The sequence below is a fragment of the Oncorhynchus clarkii genome, chromosome 33 (assembly GCF_045791955.1).
Source record: "Oncorhynchus clarkii lewisi isolate Uvic-CL-2024 chromosome 33, UVic_Ocla_1.0, whole genome shotgun sequence".
In the NCBI taxonomy this organism is placed as follows: domain Eukaryota; kingdom Metazoa; phylum Chordata; class Actinopteri; order Salmoniformes; family Salmonidae; genus Oncorhynchus; species Oncorhynchus clarkii.
In genome coordinates this window covers 22,134,829-22,160,458 of record NC_092179.1, presented here as the reverse complement: position 1 = coordinate 22,160,458, position 25,630 = coordinate 22,134,829, and the positions used below count along the sequence as shown (strand labels likewise).

Genomic DNA, 25,630 nt, shown 5'->3' with positions numbered 1-25,630 from the left:
GCTGTAGAGCTAAGGAATATATGATGTTATTAGCAATAATACTATTATTAATTTAATAGTTAAATAATTCCTAGTGTCTTTACTACATATATTTTACATGATTGTATTTATTTTTATTTGCTAATTATTTTAAAGCAAGACTAATGACAAATCCATCCTTTCATTGGATTGGTTTGAGACATTACATTTGTAAAGACATTATGTAATATTACAAAATCAAATGTATATTTTAAGATGACTAAACAAGGAAGCAATTGTTTTGCAATGGTATCCGTTTGGTTGATTTGAGTAATGGAAATCCACCATTTGCATTGCGACTACCTCTCCAACAGGACGTGAGCAGAGGGACAGAACAGCTTAGGGACAGGTGAGCAGAGCCAGGGGTGTGTTCAACACTAAACTCTCTTGTGTTTCACATCGAGATTCCTAGTAAAAACTGACATGCACTAATGTAGGTCACACACACACACACACTCGCATGCGCTACACACTGTATCTTGAAACCTCATTGAGCCCATCCTGTGCAGTGAATCCTGAAGATGACATCTTTTCAGGATGAGGAAAGTTTGTGTGCACTGACCTGACTAATCTCCCCAACAACACACTTCTGGTCACATGACTCAATATTTACACAGGTAGATAATTATGGGCGTTAAAGTTATTATGACCATGGTCACACACACACGCCTAGGTGCAATAACTCACCTGTTAACACACATACAAAAAAAACATAATTTAGGAGTGCAACACACTGAAACTCATGACATGTGTGTGGCAAACTCTTTTCTTTATCAGAAAACAAAATGGTGGAACACAGAAGAGAGCGACGCCGTGCCATTTCCCTCAGGGCTGGACCTAGTGAGGTGGACAATGTCACCCTGTCTGATGTGAATCTCAGGTAGAGGCTACGTCACCCCAGTCCTGACCGCTTGATCAGTTTACACAGACAATACGAGATAAGAAATTGTTACATTTTACTCAAACTCTGTCATAAATCAAATCCAATTGTACTGGTCACATACACATATTTGGCTGATGTTATCTTTTATAATGATGTAACAGACATTCAAAGGTGGTATTTGAACCCTAATTTCTTCCTCCATTGAAGTAGTCACTAATCTGACATTATGGGTGAAAGCAAAATGGTTGGAAGTGAACACTTTGTTGCTACCCAATCACTGATTACCTCAAGGAATAAAGAACGCATTTCTTCATTTCTGTCCGTCCCTCCTTTAGGATCCATGCCTGGGCTGCCCGGACAACAGGTCGTCAGCTGGCAGAGATGGGTGACAGACTGGACCGTGAATGGGCAGAGAGACACCCTAATCAGTGGCCTGTGCCACAAACTCTCCATGTGACAAGTCCTGCCCATGACCTGACTAGAAGCATCTACAGGTGAGAGGGCTCAAAGACCAGGATGTATTGTGCCAAACAACTAGTAAATCAGTGCTTATTTTGCACATAAGAAATATTTAACACGCGATATGAAAATATGGTTAACAAAGATTTCATGTAACTCATTATCAGGGGGATACAAGGACAGCTTTGGGGAGTGAAGAGTTTGCCCGGCGTGGCCTCCGCTGTCCACAGGCAGGCTACACAGAGAGCAGAGGCTTGGGTAAGAGCCAACAACATATTACATATACCTACAGTATCTACTTCCCTCACATCTCATGTGCATTGGGGGTAGGGGATACGTCTCTTACTACTACTACTCATGTGTTGTCCCTTGCCCCTACACAGGTTTCCAGTATTCAACCTGCTAACTGCCCTGGTTGGGCCAAAGCAATGCTTGCCACTGTGGCACTGGTGGCCACGGCAACCATTTGCACTGCATTGTGGAAGGAGTAGAAAGGCTAACCATTGCACTGAGGGGGGCCTTGGCTGGACTTCTGGCTACAATGTTCAATGCTACAATTGTTGGACAATTTCCTAATTGAGTGATATTTTTAAACAATTTTTACTATAGACTTTAAGAAAAAAGAAATACCGTGTGTGTTATTGAATTGATTGTGCTGGATCACAGTTTTTATAGTCTTATCAACTAATGCATGTTTTAAATACTGTTGCTGGTCTGCAGTTTTTTCTATGAAGATTAAGCCTGTTACAGGTTAGACATTTAATTGCCCCAACTATCTTATGTAGCCTATTACACCATTAAATGGACACTGGAAAATTATTTTTTAATGATTTGAGAAAAACCAAACTGACTTGACTCATAAATACCAGGTATTTATTTATTGGTGCAAAGTCACTTGAATGAGTTCATATGGACAGAGTCATTTCTGTCACATTGAAGGAAGTATACTGTAGGTAATGTATGTGTGTCAATGTCTTTAGTACTGTTTTACTCATTTTGGGTGATTGTCAATGGATGTATAATGTACAGTATGTAGACTGTACTGTATTGATATGAGTCTCTTCACAAATCCATGAGTCCCGTCTTACTCCTCAGACCATAATCCTCTCAGTCATTGTGGATGGTGACGTCCACGTGTGTGTAGCTCTTGTAGGCCTTCATGTTCCACTTCTGCAGCGTGGCCCCCAGCTGCTTCCCGGGGCCCACCTCATAGGTGTGGGGGAAGCTCTGACCCTGGGTCCTCTCAAACACCTCGTGGAGGGTCTGCTCCCACTTCACTGGCGACACCAGCTGCTTGGCCAGCTGCCTGCGCACGTGGCCCTCATGCATGTAGCGCTTGGCGTCCACGTTGGAGTACACGTTGATCTCGGGCCGACGTACCTAAGTTGGGATGGGTAGAGAGACGGGTTTGGTAAAGGATTTTTCCACTCCTTTAAATGTATTTTGGCATTTATGTAGGGAAACTGTAAATGTTTTTAACCAGACTTATACAATTGACAATCTGTCTGTGGCCCATGTTAGGAATCAAATCTTGTAAACTCCACCATACTTCAACCAACACGACTGGAGATATTCTATACTTGACGTATGCTGTGTATTGTAACGTCCTGGCTGCACAGTACATTGACCAACTGAAAATTGAAAATATATTATTGACTGATTGATGAAGTTCGGTACCTCCACCTGTCTGAGGACATTTTTCAGGGGCTCGGTGGCAGACTCCATCAGTGCTGTGTGGAAGGCCCCACTCACCGGGAGCGGCCGCGCACGCAGGAAGTGAAGTTTCCTCGAGTTCTGTTGTAGGAAGTCCAGTGCCTGAGGGAGGGAGGAAGTGTCTGACTCATTCCCAATTCCACCCCTAGTCCATTCCCCTAACCCATTTAGATATCTGAGAAGTAGGCCTGTAGCCTGCTTGACTCTGATCTCAAATAAATGTGAGGTACGTAAAGCCAGGATGTTGTGGCCCAAGAGAGTGACCCAACTCCAAAGAATAATGGACTCCCCATCCATCCACTACCTCTTTGTGGCCAGCGATGACTCCCGTCGGGGAAAAGGTAGTTGGCCACGCTGCAGACGGGCTCCTTGATGCCCAGGCTAAGGCAGTGCTCCCTGGCCTGCAAACAGGCATGTTTGTACTTAGCCTGGGGCCGTCCCATTACCGACAGCATGCCGCTAGGGATCAACTCTGACGCTTTCTGCATGGCCTCTGCTCGCACCTTCACCGCATACAGGGCTGTAGGATGAAAGAGAAAACTATGGCGACTTAGAATTGTTTACCGTCCGTTCATAATTAAGTATAGCACAACATTGGATGGACTATTGAGGTTCATCTTCTGCGAAATCCATGGCACCAGAAAACACCAGGGCTGCAAACTCTCCCACACTAAATCCTGCAGCAGCCACACAATTCTCAATGGCCTTGAGATGGATGAGGTCGCATATGACGACAAGATGTTTGTAGATAAATACAATAATATTATTGGTATAAAACATCAGGGTGTCTTAGGCTGTATAGTTAAACATATATTTAATGTATACTTTGCCATTAAATGCACACTTGTAACTTTAAATAACATGCAACTCACACAGCATCGGCGCATAAGCGGCTACAGACATTGCAACTACTATATGGCTTACCGCTGGATTTTCGTGGTTCAGCCTCGTCACAGCTGCCAGTGATGTGACAAACACTGCGGGCTGACAGTGGACTGTCTTCATCAATTCCTCCTCTGGTCCATCTAGGCACAGAGGCAGCAAGTCGTAGCCCAGTATCTTCTGCGCGACGCCAAACATGTCCTTGACGTTTCTGTATTTCAGAAGCCCGCGACCCATACCTACGAACTGACTCCCCTGCCCGGGGAAGAGCAGCACAGAACACTCGCTCGGTTTCTTTTTGGGTCTCCGTTGCTCTTCCTCCGTGGGCTCATTCTCCAGGAGTTTGGTCTCGGGTGATGTTTGTGTCCCGTTCTGGGAGCCATGCTGATGGGGGTTGTTTGACACTTTCCTGCACAAGAAGGGAAATGACCTAAGCTCCGTTATTGAGGGTATCCTCATCATGTTGTGTAGGGTAGCGCCACTCATGTTGACTGATAAACCTTTTCGCAGGACCACGACATTAATGTGCATAGTATTGCCACATGCAATCTCTAAATTTGGTGTCCACCAAAGTGGTTCGCAGGTTTATATAAGTTCAAGGAACTCATATTATATACTCCGTGAGACCATCAATTGGCGCTGGGCGCAGCCATATTGCTTGGGAGGGAAAGTCGCGTTCAATTAACGTAGAACGAAGGTCAGTGTTTGGGTGTGTTGCAGATTCACAAGAAATCAAACAAAAACATCACAAGACGTCAAAAATACTCATATTGAAATAGCAATCTTTACTTAGAAATATTGCAAGTGATTGTTTGAATATTTTATCCATTGCTTGGTAGACCTATTTACCTACACAAACAAATATGTTCAACTTCTGTTGGCTATCGAAAAAATCGAGGTAAAGACAGTTACAGGTTGGATATTCGCCTGTTGGACCGTCAACATAGTGACAAACATTGCACACATTTATTTTTTGTCAATTTATATCTCGCAATATTTTTTATTATTTATTTACATTTTTGAATTTCAATAGCTCATTGGTCATATTACCTACTGGACTCAAACAAGGTTCATAATGTCCACTGACTAACTACCCTTCTATATTGCACACCCTTTAGTTTGTCCATTTTCATCTCACAAGATTTTACATGCATTTTTCAAAATGTAAAATTTCAATAGCTCCTTGGTCATGTGACCTAGTGACTTCAAACAAGGTTCAGAATGTCCAATCAGTGGGCCTACACCTTGCACACCCTTTAGTTTGTCCATTGTCATCTCACATGATTTTACATTAATTTTTCAAAATGTAAAATTTCAATGGCTCCTTGGTCATGTGACCTAGTGACTTCAAACATGGTGCAGAATGTACCCTTCTATATTGCACGCTCTTGTTTGTGTACTGTAAAATCATGCGGTGTAAAATTGACTAACTAAAGGGTGTGCAATGTGTAGGCTCATTGAGTGGACATTCTGAACCTGGTTTGAGTCAGGTAGATCACAATACCAATGAGCTATTGAAATGTATATGTAAAAACCTTTGTACTTTGTTTACGCTCTAACTAATTCAACTAGGAATAGAAAATGCTGCTCACATTTCCACATGTTTATTAGCTTTGGAAAGCAAATTAATATCCAAATCGTGAAAATAAGACCTGTGCAATGGTGTGTGCAATTTTTTCAACATAATGACACTTATTTGTGGTTTGAAAGCTATTAAGGTTTGAAAGCGCGAATATCCATCGAATATCCAACTTGAGACTGTCTTTACCTCGGTATCGAAAAAACATCAACCACTCGATATTCTGTATGATGTGTGATACTCATGTACATATGTCACATATAGTAAGACATGTATTTAGATATATTTATTTTAAATATTAGTACATATGTTACATATATTAGGCATCGGTATGGGTATATGTAAGCCACAGACGTATTTTTCAAAAGGATTTAAGACATTATTTCAAAGAGATTGAATTTCAAAAATAAAAGTTGTGCTGAATATTAGGCCTAATTCAAAAGGGGACTGTACATATTTGCGTGTCCCGATTTTTCATGACATGACACTTTTCCTTTCCTGACAAAAAATGGCATACATGGGTTTATTAGACAGCCTTGTATCAAATGGAGAAGAGAGCAATCACGTTGTTCACACACTACATACTAGTACGCACACTTCTTTTGTACAGAAATTCAAACCTGTCGTTTATGCTTGGTATTCTATCATTTACAATGACTGTTGTCCCCTAGCAAGATGGAAATCTGAACAGTCAGTTGGTTGATGAGGTGTTTCTCAGTTCTTGAAGTAGTGTATAGGCTACTGGGTCCACCTGCCAAGAATCATAGTCCTCATCATTGGTCATGTTCATACGGAACGGAAGATTTTTTGTGAAGGAAGATACTAAAATTAGCATTCTTATTGCACAGGTAGCATCTCCTCGATCAATTTATTTCTTACAGATCCTACTAATCTCCTAGTCAGCACTACCATTGGTAGAGGTCAGGTTCCTCCCCGACTACGTTCCAGATCTTACAAAGCCTGGATTGGTATTTAACAGATCAGCTTAGCACCTCATATGATGTAGAAATCTGATGCCCGACTGCACAGTCGATGATGTAGCACGCAACCATTGATTGATGCAATGCAACACCTGCACATCTAGTCGGGCAGGAACTCGGCCAGACTGTTGACATGTAAAACAACTGGGAATGTTCGACATTGCAGCCAACAGTACAGACTGCCGAATGACTGATCTGCAAAGATCCTTGCATCACAAATAACTACAATATTATTTGTAGATCAGTCAGTGAGTCAGTCACAATTTACCCATGACACATCGTGATCCCCCAGGCTCTGACAGGGTGATAGCTTCCACCTGTTCCTTTAGCCCTTTCTCTTCTGTAGCCGATTGGCTCTCAAGTATTTGCTGAGTTTCTTGATTGGCTCTTGGTTGGAGTTTAGCGATAAACTCACTGCTGGCTAACGCACCCTCCTGTTTGGGGCAGGTGATTTTCGCTGGCAACGATGATAACTTGTCTAGCAAAAGATATGGCATACCATATTTAGTATATTTTATTGACTGTCCATCAAATATTATTTCTTATTGTAGTATTTTTTTTTATTGCAACACACACAGACAGAGAGACAGAGAGAGAGAGAGAGAGACATGGCAGAGCATTACCCCCAGGTGCGATGGGTTTCATTAGGCGGTTGAGCTGAACGTTCCAGTGTCGGACATGGTTGCTGGCTTTACGAAGCTTCTCCTGAACTTCCTACAGACCCAGAGAGAAGGAAACAAGGACATGAGAACATACTGCTAGTTACAAAGTTGATGTCAGTTGCACTTTGTTTTACCATCTATCATTTACTGGCTGTTATTGACTTACAGGTGCCCTATGCAACGATTCCACCTGCAAATAATCCTATAAAGCGTTTTCAATGTGGAAATTATGGCTGCCTAAAGTCCACTGTAGTTCCCACATAAAAAGATCCTGAACATGGATCTTTATCCTGCTCTCCCCTCACCTCCTGCCACCTCTTCTCCTCCACCTCTCATCTCCTTGCTCTCACCTCCAGGTGCTGGTGACTCCTCTCTCGGGTCTCTCGGAGGCTCTGGAGCTCCTGGGAGGCATAGTGGAGGGCAGAGGGGGCCGGCCGCTTTTCCTTAGCTCCGTTTGGGGCCTCCTCCGTGGGGCTGAAGTGGCGGGATGCCTCCTGCTGCTCCTGGAGGAGCAGACACTGCCTGCTCTTCTCCTCCTCTGCCTGCAGTACCCTGGGAGACGAGAGGAAGGAGGACAATGGTAGAGACAGTAGAAAGGGATAAAATGATAGATAGGAGAGAGGTTGAGGGATATAAGGACACAGAAGACCATTCTAATGCAATAGACAGGGACGTTTGGTGATCTGATCCGTGACTTTAGTCTTGCAGCCGTGTGTGTGTGTGTGTGTGTGTGTGTGTGTGTGTGTGTGTGTGTGTGTGCGCGTGTGTGTGCGCATGTGTGTGCCTGACTATATCCTCCTCCATGTGGGCCAGTATCTCCGTGTTGAAATAAGTTTGTGTAGGTGTGTTACCCTTCTAGCTCCAGCCTGACTCTCTCCTCCTCCATGTGGGCCTGTATCTCTGTGTTGAGAGCAGCCTCCAGTTTCTGCTGGGTCAGCTCCAGCTCCTGGATCCGCTTCCTCTGCTGCTCGGCCTCCTTCTCCTTCTCTGCCATCTCAGCCTGCATGCTCTCCCGCAACTGGGGAACACACGCAGACAGGCAATCAGGCACAAATACATGTACACTGAATGCATTCACACACACACACACACACACACACACACACACCTCATTCTTCAGTACATGATCTCACCTTCTCTGCCTCCTCTAGCTGTCTCTCCAACTCTCTCTGGACTTCCTTCTGTTGCTCCCTCTCTTTCTCCTCCTCCTCCCTGCGCCGTGCCTCCACCTCTCGCTGGTGCTGTGGGACACAAATACATCCTACATGTCATGTTAGGTACTGTATACTATGTATGCATTACTCCCTCTTTCCCCCCACTCATCATTTCTCTCACTCTCTCTCCCTCCTGCTCACCTGAATAATACTCTCTATCTCCTGTCCTTGCCGTTCCTTTTCCCTCTCCAGATCTTGAATGGTAAGCTCTTCTGATTGGCTGCCGCGGCTGCTGCTGGCACTCAGGCTACGCTCCTGTTGACTGTGCTTGCGCTGGACCCGCCTCTTCAGCTTTAGTTCCTGGTGCAGGGAGGACTTGCGCTCACCCTGGAGACGGACGGCAGTCTGCAAGGCTGGGGAGAAAGAGGACACGGACACACACACACACACACACACACACACACACACACACACAGGAGAATCAGAAAAAAAAAAATTTCCCTAATGCTTTTCAACCGAGGGGTCTCCCGCGTGCCAACCAAATGTTTTAACCATTAGGTTAACAGGATATCCTCTTGGTCCGGGGACGACAATTAGGCTTGTGTCTCAGGCAGGGCGTTACACTTGTTCACATCCCCTCACCTTGGGTCCATTCCACTCTCTGTCTCTGGTCGGCAGCACTCATCTCATAGGTCTTGCTGGTGGTCTTCACACAAAAGAGACAACGCTTCCCATCCCTGTCTGGAATAGCCTAAGACAAAGAGAGGACAACTGGTGGTTGACTACCAGGGTGACATTGACTTATCAAGACCCCAAGTTCCGCTCAGCTAATCCCAACCATAAATGATCAGCATTAGCATCAGGCTCGCAACAGGTAACCCTCATTGACTCTTGTTGTAATCCACATCCTAGTTCAAAATATAGGCCCAATGGTACAGATCTAGACAAGCATGTATCTATACCAATTCAAGCTAACTCTATGGTATTTTCAAATAAGGGGTTACCAACTGAGCATAGTGTGCTGATATTAGACTGATATGAAATCCTGCAGCTGTGGTGTTGGACTGATTCATGTAAATGCCAGAAGTTTGATCTTGAACTCTGACCTCTCAAACCAATGTGGACACTCTGGTAATATCTGAAACCACAAAAATGGAAGAGGGAAACAGTAAGGAACTTGTCTGTCGGCCGTGCATTAAAGACCAAAAGTGATTAAATAAAATTCTGATAAATAAAAAAGTATACCAGTTTCATTTAAGGACCAAAAATGGACAGCTGTAACATAGAGATTGCAAAATAGTTGGGAAGTGATTTTCGAAATACCAATTCCATGGCACATGGTTTATGAACTGATACACAAAACGACGCCGGATTCAAAACTTAAAATTGTTCCATTTAAATTATTATACAAAATTCTTGCAACCAATTACATTTTATATATACACTGCTCAAAAAAATAAAGGGAACACTAAAATAACACATCCTAGATCTGAATGAATGAAATATTCTTATTAAATACTTTTTTCTTTACATAGTTGAATATGCTGACAACAAAATCACACAAACATTATCAATGGAAATCAAATGTATCAACCCATGGAGGTCTGGATTTGGAGTCACACACAAAATTAGTGGAAAAACCACACTACAGGCTGATCCAACTTTGATGTAATGTCCTTAAAACAAGTCAAAATGAGGCTCAGTAGTGTGTGTGGCCTCCACGTGCCTGTATGACCTCCCTGGGCATGCTCCTGATGAGGTGGCGGATGGTATCCTGAGGGATCTCCTCCCAGACCTGGACTAAAGCATCCGCCAACTCCTGGACAGTCTGTGGTGCAACGTGGCGTTGGTGGATGGAGCGAGACATGATGTCCCAGATGTGCTCAATTAGATTCAGGTCTGGGGAACGGGCGGGCCAGTCCATAGCATCAATGCCTTCCTCTTGCAGGAACTGCTGACACACTCCAGCCACATGAGGTCTAGCATTGTCTTGCATTAGGAGGAACCCAGGGCCAACCACACCAGCATAACGTTCTCCAGTGCGTCTCCAGACTCTGTCACGTCTGTCACGTGCTCAGTGTGAACCTGCTTTCATCTGTGAAGAGCACAAGGCGCCAGTGGCAAATTTGCCAATCTTGGTGTTCTCTGTCAAATGCCAAACGTCCTGCACGATGTTGGGCTGTAAGCACAACCCCCACCTGTGGACGTCTGGCCCTCATACCACCCTCATGGAGTCTGTTTCTGACCGTTTGAGCAGACACATGCACATTTGTGGCCTGCTGGAGGTCATTTTGCAGGGCTCTGGCAGTGCTCGTCCTGCTCCTCCTTGCACAAAGGCGGAGGTAGCAGTCCTGCTGCTGGGTTGTTGCCTTCCTACGGCCTCCTCCACGTCTCCTGATGTACTGGCCTGTCTTCTGGTAGCGCCTCCATGCTCTGGACACTACGCTGACAGACACAGCAAACCTTCTTGCCACAGCTCACATTGATGTGCCATCCTGGATGAGCTGCACTACCTGAGCCACTTGTGTAGGTTGTAGACTCCGTCTCATGCTACCACTAGAGTGAAAGCACCGCCAGCATTCAAAAGTGACCAAAACATCAGCCAGGAAGCATAGGAACTGAGAAGTGGTATGTGGTCACCACCTGCAGAACCACTCCTTTATTGGGGGTGTCTTGCTAATTGCCTATAATTTCCACCTGTTGTCTATTCCATTTGCACAACAGCATGTGAAATTTATTGTCAATCAGTGTTGCTTCCTAAGTGGACAGTTTGATTTCACAGAAGTGTGATTGACTTGTAGTTACATTGTGTTGTTTAAGTGTTCCCTTTATTTTTTGAGCAGTGTATATATGGGGGATAAAACCATCCCAGCTCTGCAGACTTTGCTGCAAAAAGACAGAATCATTAGATCATTTGTTTTGGTACTATCCATATGTAGCTTGTTTTTGGTCACAGGTCCAGGAAAGGTTAAAGAATTGCAACATTTACCTGGAGCTAACTCTGCAGATAGCACTGCTGAGTGACTTGAAAAGTCATAGACAATCAATAATATAATAATACTTTTAGCAAAAAAATATATATTTAATTTACAATCTGTAGAAACTTTGAAAATAGAAAGGTTCAGAACTTTTGTGAAACATCATAGCACAGTTGAAAAATGTATGGCAAAAACAAGATAACTAATGCAAAAATATACCTTGTCCGTAAAATGTATATAGGTTCATAACTTTAGTGAAACAGCACAGTTAAAAATATATGGCAAATAGAAATCAAAACTGGATGGTATTCAGAGATAGATGGGAGGGGTTGAGGGAAACTTGGCTAAATAAGACTGGATACTGATGTGTCTCTGGCTGGTTATAATGTTTTGGATCTGACAGAGGAGTCGCCATATTTACAAAGGACAACTTAAATGTTTCTGTATCTCTCACTACCTCTGTCCCTAAGCAATCTGAATGTCTAGTCCAAAATGTGAACCTTGGTAATAATGGCAGATTTACGCTAGGCCCTGGTGCACAACTGAGCAAGAAGACAAGTACAGTAGAGTGTCTAGTTTGAGAAACAGACGCCTCACAAGTCTGCAACTGGCAGCTTCATCAAACAGTACCCGCAAAACACCAGTCTCAACGTCAACAGTGAATAGGCGACTCCGGGATGCTGGCCTTCTAGGCACAGAAGTTGGTTTCAATGCTGAACTACAGTCAGGTCATGACCCTGGTAAGGATAACAGGCATGCAGATGAGCATCCCAGAGATAGTTTCTGATAGTTTGTGCAGAAATTCTTCAGTTGTGCAATCCCACAGTTTCATCAAGTGTCTGGGTGGCTGGTCTCAGACGATCCCGCAGGTCAAGGTCCCCGGATGTGGAGGTCCTGGGCTGGCGTGGTTACATGTGGTCTGCGGTTGTGAGGCCGATTGGACGTATTGCCAAATTCTCTAAAACGTTGGAGGCGGCTTATGGTAGATACATAAACATTACATTATCTGGCAACAGCTCTAGTGGACATTCCTGCTGTCAGCATGCCAATTGCATGCTCCCTTAACTTGAGATATCTGTGGCATTGTGCGGTGTGACAAAACTGCACATTTCAGAGTGGCCTTTTATTGTCCTCAGCACAAGGTACACCTGTGTAATAATCATGCTGTTTAATCAGCTTCTTGATATGCCACACCAGTCAGGTGGATATTTTTGTTAAATATAGTATACCTTTTTTCAAGATGAGTGATGGCAAGAGAATCATCCAGCCCTTTGGGTATCTCACTACATCCCCATATGCCATATCTTGAAATATGCAGACAGATTAACAGACATAGTGCTGTATCAGCAGCTACACTTGTCTAGATGATGTGCTATATTGTTTACACCATAAAAAAATCAGTGTGATGCCTTATTTATTGACCTGTCAATAGTATTTGATACTGCTGACAATTTCTTACTTGTACAAAGGTTGTGTGAAATATGCTAGGTCAGGCATCTTGCAGTTGGTTCAATAACTATCTAATGGACAGGACACAACTTGTACTGACGGTATCAAATCTAGCTTCCTCAATATTATGAAAGGTTTACCGCAGGGGTCGATTTTTGGCCCTGTTCTCTTCACTATTTCTATAAATAATATTGGTCTCTCTGTTAAAACCTGTAACATTCATCTCTATGCGGATGATACAGTTATTTACTCCTGTTCCCCCTCTTAACAGCAGGCCATTCATAACCTTCAGCATGGTTTTGACTCCATTCAAAAATTGCTTACTGATCTTAAACTAGTGCTAAATGCTAATAAAACCAAGTTTATGTTGTTCTCCAGGTCTCGTAATATTAACTTTGAGGACCTACATATTTGCACATTGAAGGGAGCCAAAACTGAACAAGTCCTCCATTATAAATACTTGGGTGTTTGGATTTATGATAAGCACCCTGTTAAAACACACATTGTGTCAACAAGAAAGTTGAAAATTAAGATGATTTCTATAAAAGAAACCAATCCTGCCTGACTTTGGAAAGTAGAAGGAAGATTGTTCAAGCAATGCTTCTCCCAGTACTTGATTATGGTGATGTAATCTACAGTCGTGGCCAAAAGTTTTGAGAATGACACAAATATTAATTTTCAAAGTTTGCTGCCTCAGTTTGTATGACGGCAATTTGCATATACTCCAGAATGTTATGAAGAGTGATCAGATTAATTGCAAAGTCCCCCTTTGCCATGCAAATGAACTGAATCCCCCAAAAACATTTCCACTGCATTTCAGCCCTGCCACAAAAGGACCAGCTGACATCATGTCAGTGATTCTCTCGTTAACACAGGTGTGAGTGTTGACGAGGACAAGGCTGGAGATCACTCTGTCATGCTGATTGAGTTCAAATAACAGACTGGAAGCTTCAAAAGGAGGGTGGTGCTTGGAATCATTGTTCTTCCTCTGTCAGCCATGGTTAGCTGCAAGGAAACACTTGCCGTCATCATTGCTTTGCACAAAAAGGGCTTCACAGGCAAGGATATTGCTGCCAGTAAGATTGCACCTAAATCAACCATTTATCGGATCATCAAGAACTTCAAGGAGAGCGGTTCAATTGTTGTAAAGAAGGCTTCAGGGTGCCCAAGAAAGTCCATTAAGCGCCAGGACCGTCTCCTAAAGTTGATTCAGCTGCGGGATCGGGGCACCACCAGTACAGAGCTTGCTCAGAAATGGCAGAAGGCAGGTGTGAGTGCATCTGCATGCACAGTGAGGCGAAGACTTTTGGAGGATGGCCTGGTGTCAAGAAGGAGCAGCACAGAAGCCACTTCTCTCCAGGAAAAACATCAGGGACAGACTGATATTCTGCAAAAGATACAGGGATTGGACTGCTGAGGACTGGGGTAAAGTCATTTTCTCTGATCAATCCCCTTTCCGATTGTTTGGGGCATCTGGAAAAAAGCTTGTCCGGAGAAGACAAGGTGAGCGCTACCATCAGTCCTGTGTCATGCCAACAGTAAAGCATCCTGAGACCATTCATGTGTGGGGTTGCTTCTCAGCTAAGGGAGTGGGCTCGCTCACAATTCTGCCTAAGAACACAACCATGAATAAAGAACGGCACCAACACATCCTTCGAGAGCAACTTCTCCCAACCATCCAGGAACAGTTTGGTGACAAACAATGCCTTTTCCAGCATGATGGAGCACCTTGTCATAAGGCAAAAGTGATACAGGAACTCCCCAGACCTTAATCCCACAAACAAAAACCCACAAATTCAGACAAACTCCAAGCATTGATTATGCAAGAATGGGCTGCCATCAGTCAGGATGTGGCCCAGAAGTTAATTGACAGCATGCCAGGGCGGATTGCAGAGGTCTTGAAAAAGAAGGGTCAACACTGCAAATAATGACTCTTTGCATCAACTTCATGTAATTGTCAATAAAAGCCTTTGACACTTATGAAATGCTTGTAATTATACTTCAGTATTCCATAGTAACATCTGACAAAAATATCTAAACACACTGAAGCAGCAAAATTTGTGGAAATTAATATTTGTGTCATTCTCAAAACTTTTGGCCAAGGCTGTACTTGCATGTGGCAGCCTCTGCTTTAAAACCTTTAGATTCAAACTAGCATTCAGCACTTATTTTTATCACTGGGGACAATGTTCCGTACACATCACTGCATTTTGTATAGTTCCGTTGGCTGGGAGTCTCTAACTACCAGAAGGGTCCAGCACTGGTTACTTTTTGTACATAAAGCGGTTCTTCAGGGACTCCCCCCAACTAAATCAGCTCACGTATTAACTGAAGATCCAGCCATTTTCAGACCCGCTCTCTGGACCGACTGCTTCTGGAGGTCCAGCTCATGGAATGGCCTTCAGGTCACCTTGAAATTACACTCACTGCTCTCCACTGGACAGCTTAGATGGAGTTTAAGGGAGGTGATGTGAGAGTTGTGTTTGTTTTGATTAATCCTGCTTTATTTATTGTATTGATATTATTTATTGTATGTTCATGTTCACAGGGATCTAGAAGAAAAAGAAACGCACACCTATTTAGGCCAGGTGCTATGTTCACAGGGATCCCTTGTAAATTAGACCCTGGTCTCAATGGTGACCCACCCTGTAGAAATAAAAGTTGAATTAAAAAAAAAACTAAACATGACCAAAAGTATGTGGACACCTGCTCGTCGAACATCTCATTGCAAAACCACAGGCATTACTATGGATTTAGTCGCCCCTTTGCTGCTATAACAGCCTCCACTCTTCTAAGGAAGGCTTTCCACTAGATGTTGGAACATTGCTGCAGGGACTTGCTTCCATTCAGCCAGAAGAGCATTAGTGAGGTCGGGCACTGATGTTGGGCAAATAGGCCTGGCTCGCAGTTGGCGTTCCAATTCATCACAAAGGTGCGATGGGCTTGAGGTCAGGGCTTTGTGCAGGCAAGTCAAGTTATTCCACATCGATTTTGACAAACCATTTCTGTATGGACCTGGCTTTGTGCACAGCGGCATCATCATGCTGAAACATGAAAAGGGCCTTCCCCAAACTCTTGCCACAAAGTTCAAAGCACAGAATCGTCTAGAATGTCATTGAATGCTGCAGCGTTAAGATTTCCATTCACTGGAACAAAGAGGCCTAGCCCGAACCGTGAAAAATAACCCCAGACCATTATTCCCCCTCCACCTAACTTTACAGTTGGCACTATGCATTTGGGTATGCAGCGTTCTCCCAGATGTCTGTCAGACTACCAGATGGTGAAGTATAATTAATCACTCCAGAGAACGCGTTTCCACGGCTCCAGAGTCCAGTGACGGCGAGCTTCACACCACTCCAGCTGACCCCTGGCATTGCGCGTGGCGATCTTAGGCTTGTGTGTGGCTGCCCGGCCATGGAAACCCATTTCATGAAGCTCCAGACGAACACTTATTTTGCTGACGTTGCTTCCAGAGGCAGTTTAGAACTCGGTAGTGAGTGTTGCAACTGAGGACAGACGATTTTTTGCACCTAACGGTCCCGTTCTGTGAACTTGTGTGGCCTACCACTTTGCAGCTGAGCTGTTGTTGCTCCTAGACGTTTCCACTTCACAATAACAGCACTTACAGTTAACCGGGGCAGCTCTAGCAGGGCAGAAATTTGACAAACTGACTTGTGCCAAGTTGAATGTCACTGAGCACTTCAGTAAGGCCATTCCACTGCCAATGTTTGTGTATGGAGGTTGCATGGCTGTGTGCTGGATTTTATACACTGGTCAGCAACGGGTGTGACTGAACTAGCCAAATCCACTCATTTGAAGGGGTGTCCACATACTTTTGTATATATAGTGTACTTCTCAGTCTCAGGTACACAGTAGCGATTCACTCAGCCATTAGCAAAAAAAATGAAATTATCCTAGCCAAGATTTTTTCTACCGGTTTTGTGGATTGAAAGATGAACCAGAATAACAAGATTACCTCCACAACACAATACTGGTCCAATAGAATCTCTCCCTTCTTGTCTTTCAGGTCCTCGCTGGCGTAGTAGGCCATGAAGGATGGCCTGAGTACAAACCAACGCTCCATCCAGTTCCTGCGCACATGTCCCTTTTTCCACATGTAACCCTGCGAGAGAGAGAGACAGACAGAGAGAGAGGGAGAGAGATGGATCGATCATTGTCCCTGTAATGTGAATTTCATTCAACGCAAACACACATAAAAACAGCCCACACACACAGCCCCACCCGGAGCCACATCCATATAGTCCCACCAACTCACCCTCTTGAGGACATTGTGGTACATCTCCAAGAAGACCTGGTCCAGAGCCAGACTGAAGGCACCCGCATTGCTGACCCTCAGCAGCCTCCCGGCGCCCATGTGATTCAGGAACACCCACACCGACATGCCCTCCTCCTGGACAGAGGCATCCTGGGATAGCAGGTCCTCCAGGGGCTTGCCGTCCCACTCCTGGTTCATCGCAGTGGAGATTTTCTTCATCAGGTACTCCACCTGCGTGTGTGTGTGTGTTACAAGTCAGAAAATATCTTTATCCTTCTATGGGTGAATTTGCTGGGACCCATATTCAGAAAGTGATCTAGTAAAGGGATAATGCTGTGGTCAGCAAGTTGCAACACATCTTCATAAAGCCTGCAGATGTTATCAACAGGAAACCAAACCTCCCTCATATTGGTTTATTCTACTCTGACTTCCTGCTTAGTGGGAGGAAAACAGGAAGTAAGGACCTAGAGTAGAGATATTTTAGCAAATGCACAGGAGGATGGTGGTACCATAATTAGGGAGGACGGGCTCGTTTCAACCATTATTATGAGCCGTCCTCCCCTCAGCAGCCTCCACTGAGCAAGGGGCTAATCGATAAACATACAGTTTGTATACTGCAAGCATCAAAGCACACTATGTCGTCAAAATGGCCACTGGACTGCATAACTACGACTATTCTCTTACTGTTTATATACAGTACTGTATGTGTGTCTATTAACCCTCTATTCTCCCTCCATCTTCAGCTCTCCTCCTTTCCCACTGCTCTCTCCCTCTTTTTCAGATGAACTATTTCCTCCCTACCTGTACATCTCTTTTCTCTCTGAAAGATACTATCTGGCTTTATATTTAAATGTGCCAATGGAGGTCAGTCTCTCCCTGGTCCCCTCATCCCGCCAACCCTCTCACCTCTTGGGGAATCATGATGAGTGGGTAGTGGTCCTCCGACAGCAGGTTGAAGAGACAGAAAAGTTTGAAGCAGTCTCTCAGGGAGCACAGCAGCCCCCCCTGGCCGCTGCTAGGTCTGTAGTTTTTCTTCATGGTCATCATCCAGCACAGGTCGTCAAACGTCTCCTTGTCGTATGCACCCTCTTTGACCTGGGTGCAGCACACCAGGGGTTAATTTGTTCATTAGTACTGGTAAAGAGTTTTAGATGTTAAACGAATAGTTCACCCAAATGACTAAATTACATATTGGTTTCAAAACCCTGTAAGCAGTCTATGGACAAGGTAAGACAGCAATGCATGCTTCGGTTTTGCTCACAGGTTAAGGAAACCAATATGTAATTTTGGGTGAACTAAGATCAAGTGCAATGCAATTCATCTCCTGAATGGACTGGAATTCACTAATCTCAATGTGAAAATCCTCAATTGGGTATGATGGGTTGGTTACCTTGGCCAGTATGTATTTGTTGAGATAGTTTACTTTGGCCAGTATGTATTTGTTGACTTAGTTTACCTTGGCCAGTATGTATTTGTTGACTTAGTTTACCTTGGCCAGTATGTATTTGTTGAGGTAGTTTACCTTGGCCAGTATGTATTTGTTGAGGTAGTTTACCTTGGCCAGTATGTATTTGTTGAGGTAGTTTACCTTGGCCAGTATGTATTTGTTGACTTAGTTTACCTTGGCCAGTATGTATTTGTTGAGGTAATTTACCTTGGCCAGTATGTATTTGTTGAGGTAGTTTACCTTGGCCAGTATGTATTTGTTGAGGTAGTTTACCTTGGCCAGTATGTATTTGTTGAGGTAGTTTACCTTGGCCAGTATGTATTTGTTGAGGTAGTTTACCTTGGCCAGTATGTATTTGTTGAGGTAGTTTACCTTGGCCAGTATGTATTTGTTGAGGTAGTTTACCTTGGCCAGTATGTATTTGTTGAGGTAGTTTACCTTGGCCAGTATGTATTTGTTGAGGTAGTTTACCTTGGCCAATATGTATTTGTTGAGGTAATTTACCTTGGCCAGTATGTATTTGTTGAGGTAGTTTACCTTGGCCAGTATGTCTTTGTTGAGGTAGTTTACCTTGGCCAGTATGTATTTGTTGAGGTAGTTTACCTTGGCCAGTATGTATTTGTTGAGGTAGTTTACCTTGGCCAGTATGTATTTGTTGAGGTAGTTTACCTTGGCCAGTATGTATTTGTTGAGACAGTTTACCTTGGCCAGTATGTATTTGTTGAGGTAGTTTACCTTGGCCAGTATGTATTTGTTGAGGTAGTTTACCTTGGCCAGTATGTATTTGTTGAGGTAGTTTACCTTGGCCAGTATGTATTTGTTGAGACAGTTTACCTTGGCCAGTATGTATTTGTTGACTTAGTTTACCTTGGCCAGTATGTATTTGTTGAGACAGTTTACCTTGGCCAGTATGTATTTGTTGACTTAGTTTACCTTGGCAAGTATGTATTTGTTGAGGTAGTTTACCTTGGCCAGTATGTATTTGTTGAGGTAGTTTACCTTGGCCAGTATGTATTTGTTGAGGTAATTTACCTTGGCCAGTATGTATTTGTTGAGGTAGTTTACCTTGGCCAGTATGTATTTGTTGATGTAGTTTACCTTGGCCAGTATGTATTTGTTGAGGTAGTTTACCTTGGCCAGTATGTATTTGTTGACTTAGTTTACCTTGGCCAGTATGTATTTGTTGAGGTAATTTACCTTGGCCAGTATGTATTTGTTGAGGTAGTTTACCTTGGCCAGTATGTATTTGTTGAGGTAGTTTACCTTGGCCAGTATGTATTTGTTGAGGTAGTTTACCTTGGCCAGTATGTATTTGTTGAGGTAGTTTACCTTGGCCAGTATGTATTTGTTGAGGTAGTTTACCTTGGCCAGTATGTATTTGTTGAGGTAGTTTACCTTGGCCAGTATGTATTTGTTGAGGTAGTTTACCTTGGCCAGTATGTATTTGTTGAGGTAGTTTACCTTGGCCAATATGTATTTGTTGAGGTAATTTACCTTGGCCAGTATGTATTTGTTGAGGTAGTTTACCTTGGCCAGTATGTATTTGTTGAGACAGTTTACCTTGGCCAGTATGTATTTGTTGAGGTAGTTTACCTTGGCCAGTATGTATTTGTTGAGGTAGTTTACCTTGGCCAGTATGTATTTGTTGAGGTAATTTACCTTGGCCAGTATGTATTTGTTGAGGTAGTTTACCTTGGCCAGTATGTATTTGTTGAGGTAGTTTACCTTGGCCAGTATGTATTTGTTGAGGTAATTTACCTTGGCCAGTATGTATTTGTTGAGGTAGTTTACCTTGGCCAGTATGTATTTGTTGAGGTAGTTTACCTTGGCCAGTATGTATTTGTTGAGGTAGTTTACCTTGGCCAGTATGTATTTGTTGATGTAGTTTACCTTGGCCAGTATGTATTTGTTGAGGTAGTTTACCTTGGCCAGTATGTATTTGTTGACTTAGTTTACCTTGGCCAGTATGTATTTGTTGAGGTAATTTACCTTGGCCAGTATGTATTTGTTGAGGTAGTTTACCTTGGCCAGTATGTATTTGTTGAGGTAGTTTACCTTGGCCAGTATGTATTTGTTGAGGTAGTTTACCTTGGCCAGTATGTATTTGTTGAGGTAGTTTACCTTGGCCAGTATGTATTTGTTGAGGTAGTTTACCTTGGCCAGTATGTATTTGTTGAGGTAGTTTACCTTGGCCAGTATGTATTTGTTGAGGTAGTTTACCTTGGCCAGTATGTATTTGTTGAGGTAGTTTACCTTGGCCAATATGTATTTGTTGAGGTAATTTACCTTGGCCAGTATGTATTTGTTGAGGTAGTTTACCTTGGCCAGTATGTCTTTGTTGAGGTAGTTTACCTTGGCCAGTATGTATTTGTTGAGGTAGTTTACCTTGGCCAGTATGTATTTGTTGAGGTAGTTTACCTTGGCCAGTATGTATTTGTTGAGGTAGTTTACCTTGGCCAGTATGTATTTGTTGAGACAGTTTACCTTGGCCAGTATGTATTTGTTGAGGTAGTTTACCTTGGCCAGTATGTATTTGTTGAGGTAGTTTACCTTGGCCAGTATGTATTTGTTGAGGTAGTTTACCTTGGCCAGTATGTATTTGTTGAGACAGTTTACCTTGGCCAGTATGTATTTGTTGACTTAGTTTACCTTGGCCAGTATGTATTTGTTGAGACAGTTTACCTTGGCCAGTATGTATTTGTTGACTTAGTTTACCTTGGCAAGTATGTATTTGTTGAGGTAGTTTACCTTGGCCAGTATGTATTTGTTGAGGTAGTTTACCTTGGCCAGTATGTATTTGTTGAGACAGTTTACCTTGGCCAGTATGTATTTGTTGAGGTAGTTTACCTTGGCCAGTATGTATTTGTTGAGGTAATTTACCTTGGCCAGTATGTATTTGTTGAGGTAGTTTACCTTGGCCAGTATGTATTTGTTGATGTAGTTTACCTTGGCCAGTATGTATTTGTTTGTTTACCTTGGAGTATGTATTTGTTGAGGTAGTTTACCTTGGCCAGTATGTATTTGTTGAGGTAGTTTACCTTGGCCAGTATGTATTTGTTGAGGTAGTTTACCTTGGCCAGTATGTATTTGTTGATGTAGTTTACCTTGGCCAGTATGTATTTGTTGAGGTAGTTTACCTTGGCCAGTATGTAGTTTACCTTGGCCAGTTTGTTGAGGTAATTTACCTTGGCCAGTATGTATTTGTTGAGGTAATTTACCTTGGCCAGTATGTATTTGTTGAGGTAGTTTACCTTGGCCAGTATGTATTTGTTGAGGTAGTTTACCTTGGCCAGTATGTATTTGTTGAGGTGTTTACCTTGGCCAGTATGTATTTGTTGAGGTAGTTTACCTTGGCCAGTATGTATTTGTTGAGGTAGTTTACCTTGGCCAGTATGTATTTGTTGAGGTAGTTTACCTTGGCCAGTATGTATTTGTTGAGGTAGTTTACCTTGGCCAGTATGTATTTGTTGAGGTAGTTTACCTTGGCCAGTATGTATTTGTTGAGGTAGTTTACCTTGGCCAGTATGTATTTGTTGAGGTAGTTTACCTTGGCCAGTATGTATTTGTTGAGGTAGTTTACCTTGGCCAGTATGTATTTGTTGAGACAGTTTACCTTGGCCAGTATGTATTTGTTGAGGTAGTTTACCTTGGCCAGTATGTATTTGTTGAGGTAGTTTACCTTGGCCAGTATGTATTTGTTGAGGTAGTTTACCTTGGCCAGTATGTATTTGTTGAGGTAGTTTACCTTGGCCAGTATGTATTTGTTGAGGTAGTTTACCTTGGCCAGTATGTATTTGTTGAGGTAGTTTACCTTGGCCAGTATGTATTTGTTGAGGTAGTTTACCTTGGCCAGTATGTATTTGTTGAGGTAGTTTACCTTGGCCAGTATGTATTTGTTGAGGTAGTTTACCTTGGCCAGTATGTATTTGTTGAGGTAGTTTACCTTGGCCAGTATGTATTTGTTGAGGTAGTTTACCTTGGCCAGTATGTATTTGTTGAGGTAGTTTACCTTGGCCAGTATGTATTTGTTGAGGTAGTTTACCTTGGCCAATATGTATTTGTTGAGGTAATTTACCTTGGCCAGTATGTATTTGTTGAGACAGTTTACCTTGGCCAGTATGTATTTGTTGAGGTAGTTTACCTTGGCCAGTATGTATTTGTTGAGGTAGTTTACCTTGGCCAGTATGTATTTGTTGAGGTAGTTTACCTTGGCCAGTATGTATTTGTTGAGGTAATTTACCTTGGCCAGTATGTATTTGTTGAGGTAGTTTACCTTGGCCAGTATGTATTTGTTGAGGTAGTTTACCTTGGCCAGTATGTATTTGTTGAGGTAGTTTACCTTGGCCAGTATGTATTTGTTGAGGTAGTTTACCTTGGCCAGTATGTATTTGTTGAGGTAGTTTACCTTGGCCAGTATGTATTTGTTGAGGTAGTTTACCTTGGCCAGTATGTATTTGTTGAGGTAGGGCATGTAGCCATGTTTTGACACCGGTCCATCGTCATCGTCTTGGAAGTGTTCCTCCAGTCCTACGGGGTCGTGAGGGATGTTCAACACCGTGTACAGGTTGTGGGAGAGAACCTGCGACATGCGCACACACACACACACAGAGAAAAATGAAGAAAATGCCTGTCAAAGGGAGATTCTCAATTGGTTCGCTCAACTGCTCTGTCCTCAGTTTTCCTCACCTAGGGCTCCTTTTGAAAAAGCTCAACGGTAACCGAGGAGAAGAAATGTGGAAACAATACGTTTGAATTAAATTAGACTCTCCTTCTTCACTCGCTCGTCATCATGTAAATGACATTTCCAGGGATAGAATCCCAAATTAAATGTGTAAAGTATTCAAAAAACACACGTAGCTAGTTGTGCTAGACATTTTATAGATAATATGTAGCATATAGTTTTTAAATGTGCATACTTATCTCCAAGTAAACAACAGCTGATTTAAAAGGGGGTGTGGCGGATTTCAAAACTCTTCTGCGAAGGATACTCGTGCTTCTTCGGTGGGAGGACGTTATCGAGGGTGCGAGGACACTCCTCCATTTGAAACTAATTGACACTATCCTCGACCACTCTACAACTTAGCAGTTTCCGGGTCACCAAGGAGAGAGGACGGAGGATTCGAGGAGAGGATGGTCTTTTGGCCAAATGATAATCTCCCAAAAATTACCCTTTAAATGTATTATGTTACTGTCAATATTACATCTGCCATTCCTATATTTATATACACTATGTAAGTGGTTACTGAAATAGTTCACAACTTCTAATCATCTCAAATCATATGAATCATACAGAGGTCAATGATAAAAACCAAAGCAAGCAGTGTAAACAACATTGCAGGCCTCTGTTGACTTACTTACTTACACACACACACACACACACGCACACACACACACAGCCCCCTCGGTGTGAGCATGTCTGGACACCTGCCTGCTATTTCCTGGGATTCTCACCAAAGGGAGAACACAACTTGTTTGAACTCGACAGGCCAGAGACTGAGTGAAGGGGAAGATGACTGAACACACAGCACCGTCTGTTTCTGTTGTACAGTAAACTCTGATATGTTGTCATGTGTACAAGTTGACTGCAGTAAAGGGAGAGGGCCAGTCCTGGACTTTGAAAAGAGGGCATAGGTGACTATCGACTGACTTTAATGCTCCCATTTCTGTGTGTAGGCTGCCGCTGTTGTGACTACTCACTGAAAGAGGGTTTCATGAATACACACTCATGGAGGGTGTATCCATGTATTAAAGTCACCAATGTATCCAAACTGTGTGCCAGTGAGAATGTTTTCATCTGCATGTTTCTCATAATGAGCAGTATTCCTGCATGATCCATGCAAATTATTATTTTTACTGGTGGACTGTTTACTTTCTAAATGGTATACATCCCTAGATTAACGCTGAATAATGTATTATAGCCAATATATAACAACTTGTAAGAGGCTAACAATGTATTTTAAGGCTATCTTGATCAGATCTTCAAACCTCAAAACGTTTGTTTATAAGGTTATCTAAACAAACGATTATGTGGATATTATTATGTGAATTGTAGACTATGAGTAACATGCTGGCGCCAGAGGCACAGAAGCAATTCAACACCCATTTCCTGATTATAAAGCTCAGCACTTGGAAATATTACACTTCAAATCTAACCTTCAGCTGGGATTTCGACACTTTGCCACATTTCTCCATGTCCAGCGATGTGAACGCGTACCAGATGGACTTGAGTAGTTCGGATTGCAGTTCCATTGTGGAGACAGACGTCTTTGCGTCTACATTCCGAATTCCGGAGTGGCGCACAGCAGTGATCAGTATTGCAAACTGAAGTGGAAGCACTTAACGAGAAGGCGAACAGGACACGTTAAGAAAAGGGGTGGAGAAGAAAGGAACAATTATGTAACCAAAGTAAAATACTATATGCATATAATATTATGTTTATAATCAAAATAAATACTTAATAAAAATGTATAAACCACAATATAATATCAATATTTCACTTTTCATATTTGGATTCATATAGGGTACTAATAGCCTACCTTATAAACCTATAATTATGTTTTAGGTCACTCAAAGTTAAAATTTTGAATGACTTTGAAAAACTGGCATCCTTGTAAATTACTAACCTCTCTCTTTCAAATGGGTGGTGGTAAATTAACCCCAGATCTTGGTTGATGTCACTGATATACATACGTCTTTCTTTTTCCCAGCGCAGTTAAGACAAAACCACGTCCCGTTATTCAGAGAGGCGTTCTACTACGCTCCCAGCGCAGAGACAGTGACCTTCCAAGGTAAGGATGGAAAGTGTAATTTAACAATTGCCTGCCTACCGTAATGCAGGCCTATTATTATCATATTTGGTAACATTTGCCCATGTATTTATTTTCAGAGTTTCAATGAGTTGTAAACATGTTTCAGAGAACTCTGCTGAATTCCCTCAATTGAAGGTCAGCTAAGTTAACCTAGGCTACTTAACGTTACTAGTCTATTATCAGGTCAAACCATATGTTTATTATTCATAATTTCTCAAATATGTATTAGCAAATCATTCAGTCTTAGAGCGTCAAGGGACGTTAATGGCTAGTTTGGTCCACCACATTATGCTATTATATTTTTCAATCTTGAAATACAAGGGCAAATGTTATTAATCAGT

The 25,630-nt window shown here is 42.7% G+C and overlaps 1 protein-coding gene and 1 pseudogene across 1 annotated transcript; both read right to left on the bottom strand.

Moving 5' to 3' along the window:
• Positions 1–2,207: 2,207 nt before the first annotated feature.
• On the bottom strand, positions 2,208–4,738 carry LOC139392836 (malonyl-CoA-acyl carrier protein transacylase, mitochondrial-like; annotated as a pseudogene).
• A 181-nt stretch (positions 4,739–4,919) lies between these two features.
• Positions 4,920–24,807, bottom strand: LOC139392835 (differentially expressed in FDCP 6-like). Its single transcript, XM_071141125.1, has 12 exons — positions 24,634–24,807; positions 22,919–23,059; positions 17,940–18,128; positions 17,034–17,264; positions 16,734–16,880; positions 8,973–9,081; positions 8,532–8,743; positions 8,310–8,417; positions 8,028–8,194; positions 7,527–7,728; positions 7,138–7,228; positions 4,920–6,992 (listed from the first exon to the last, which is right to left on the bottom strand). Exons 1-12 carry the CDS (start codon positions 24,727–24,729, stop codon positions 6,772–6,774), a joined length of 1,914 nt encoding a protein of 637 aa, XP_070997226.1. The 5' UTR covers positions 24,730–24,807; the 3' UTR covers positions 4,920–6,771.
• Positions 24,808–25,630: the final 823 nt, after the last annotated feature.

Coding starts and splice junctions, on each gene's coding strand:
- LOC139392835 (XM_071141125.1), bottom strand. CDS start 24,729: ATGGAACTGCAATCCGAACTACTCAAGTCCATCTGGTACGCGTTCACA. Junction 16,881..17,033: donor ACCACAATGTCCTCAAGAGG/GTGAGTTGGTGG, acceptor TCTCTCTCGCAG/GGTTACATGTGGAAAAAGGG. Junction 8,418..8,531: donor AGATAGAGAGTATTATTCAG/GTGAGCAGGAGG, acceptor TGTGTCCCACAG/CACCAGCGAGAGGTGGAGGC.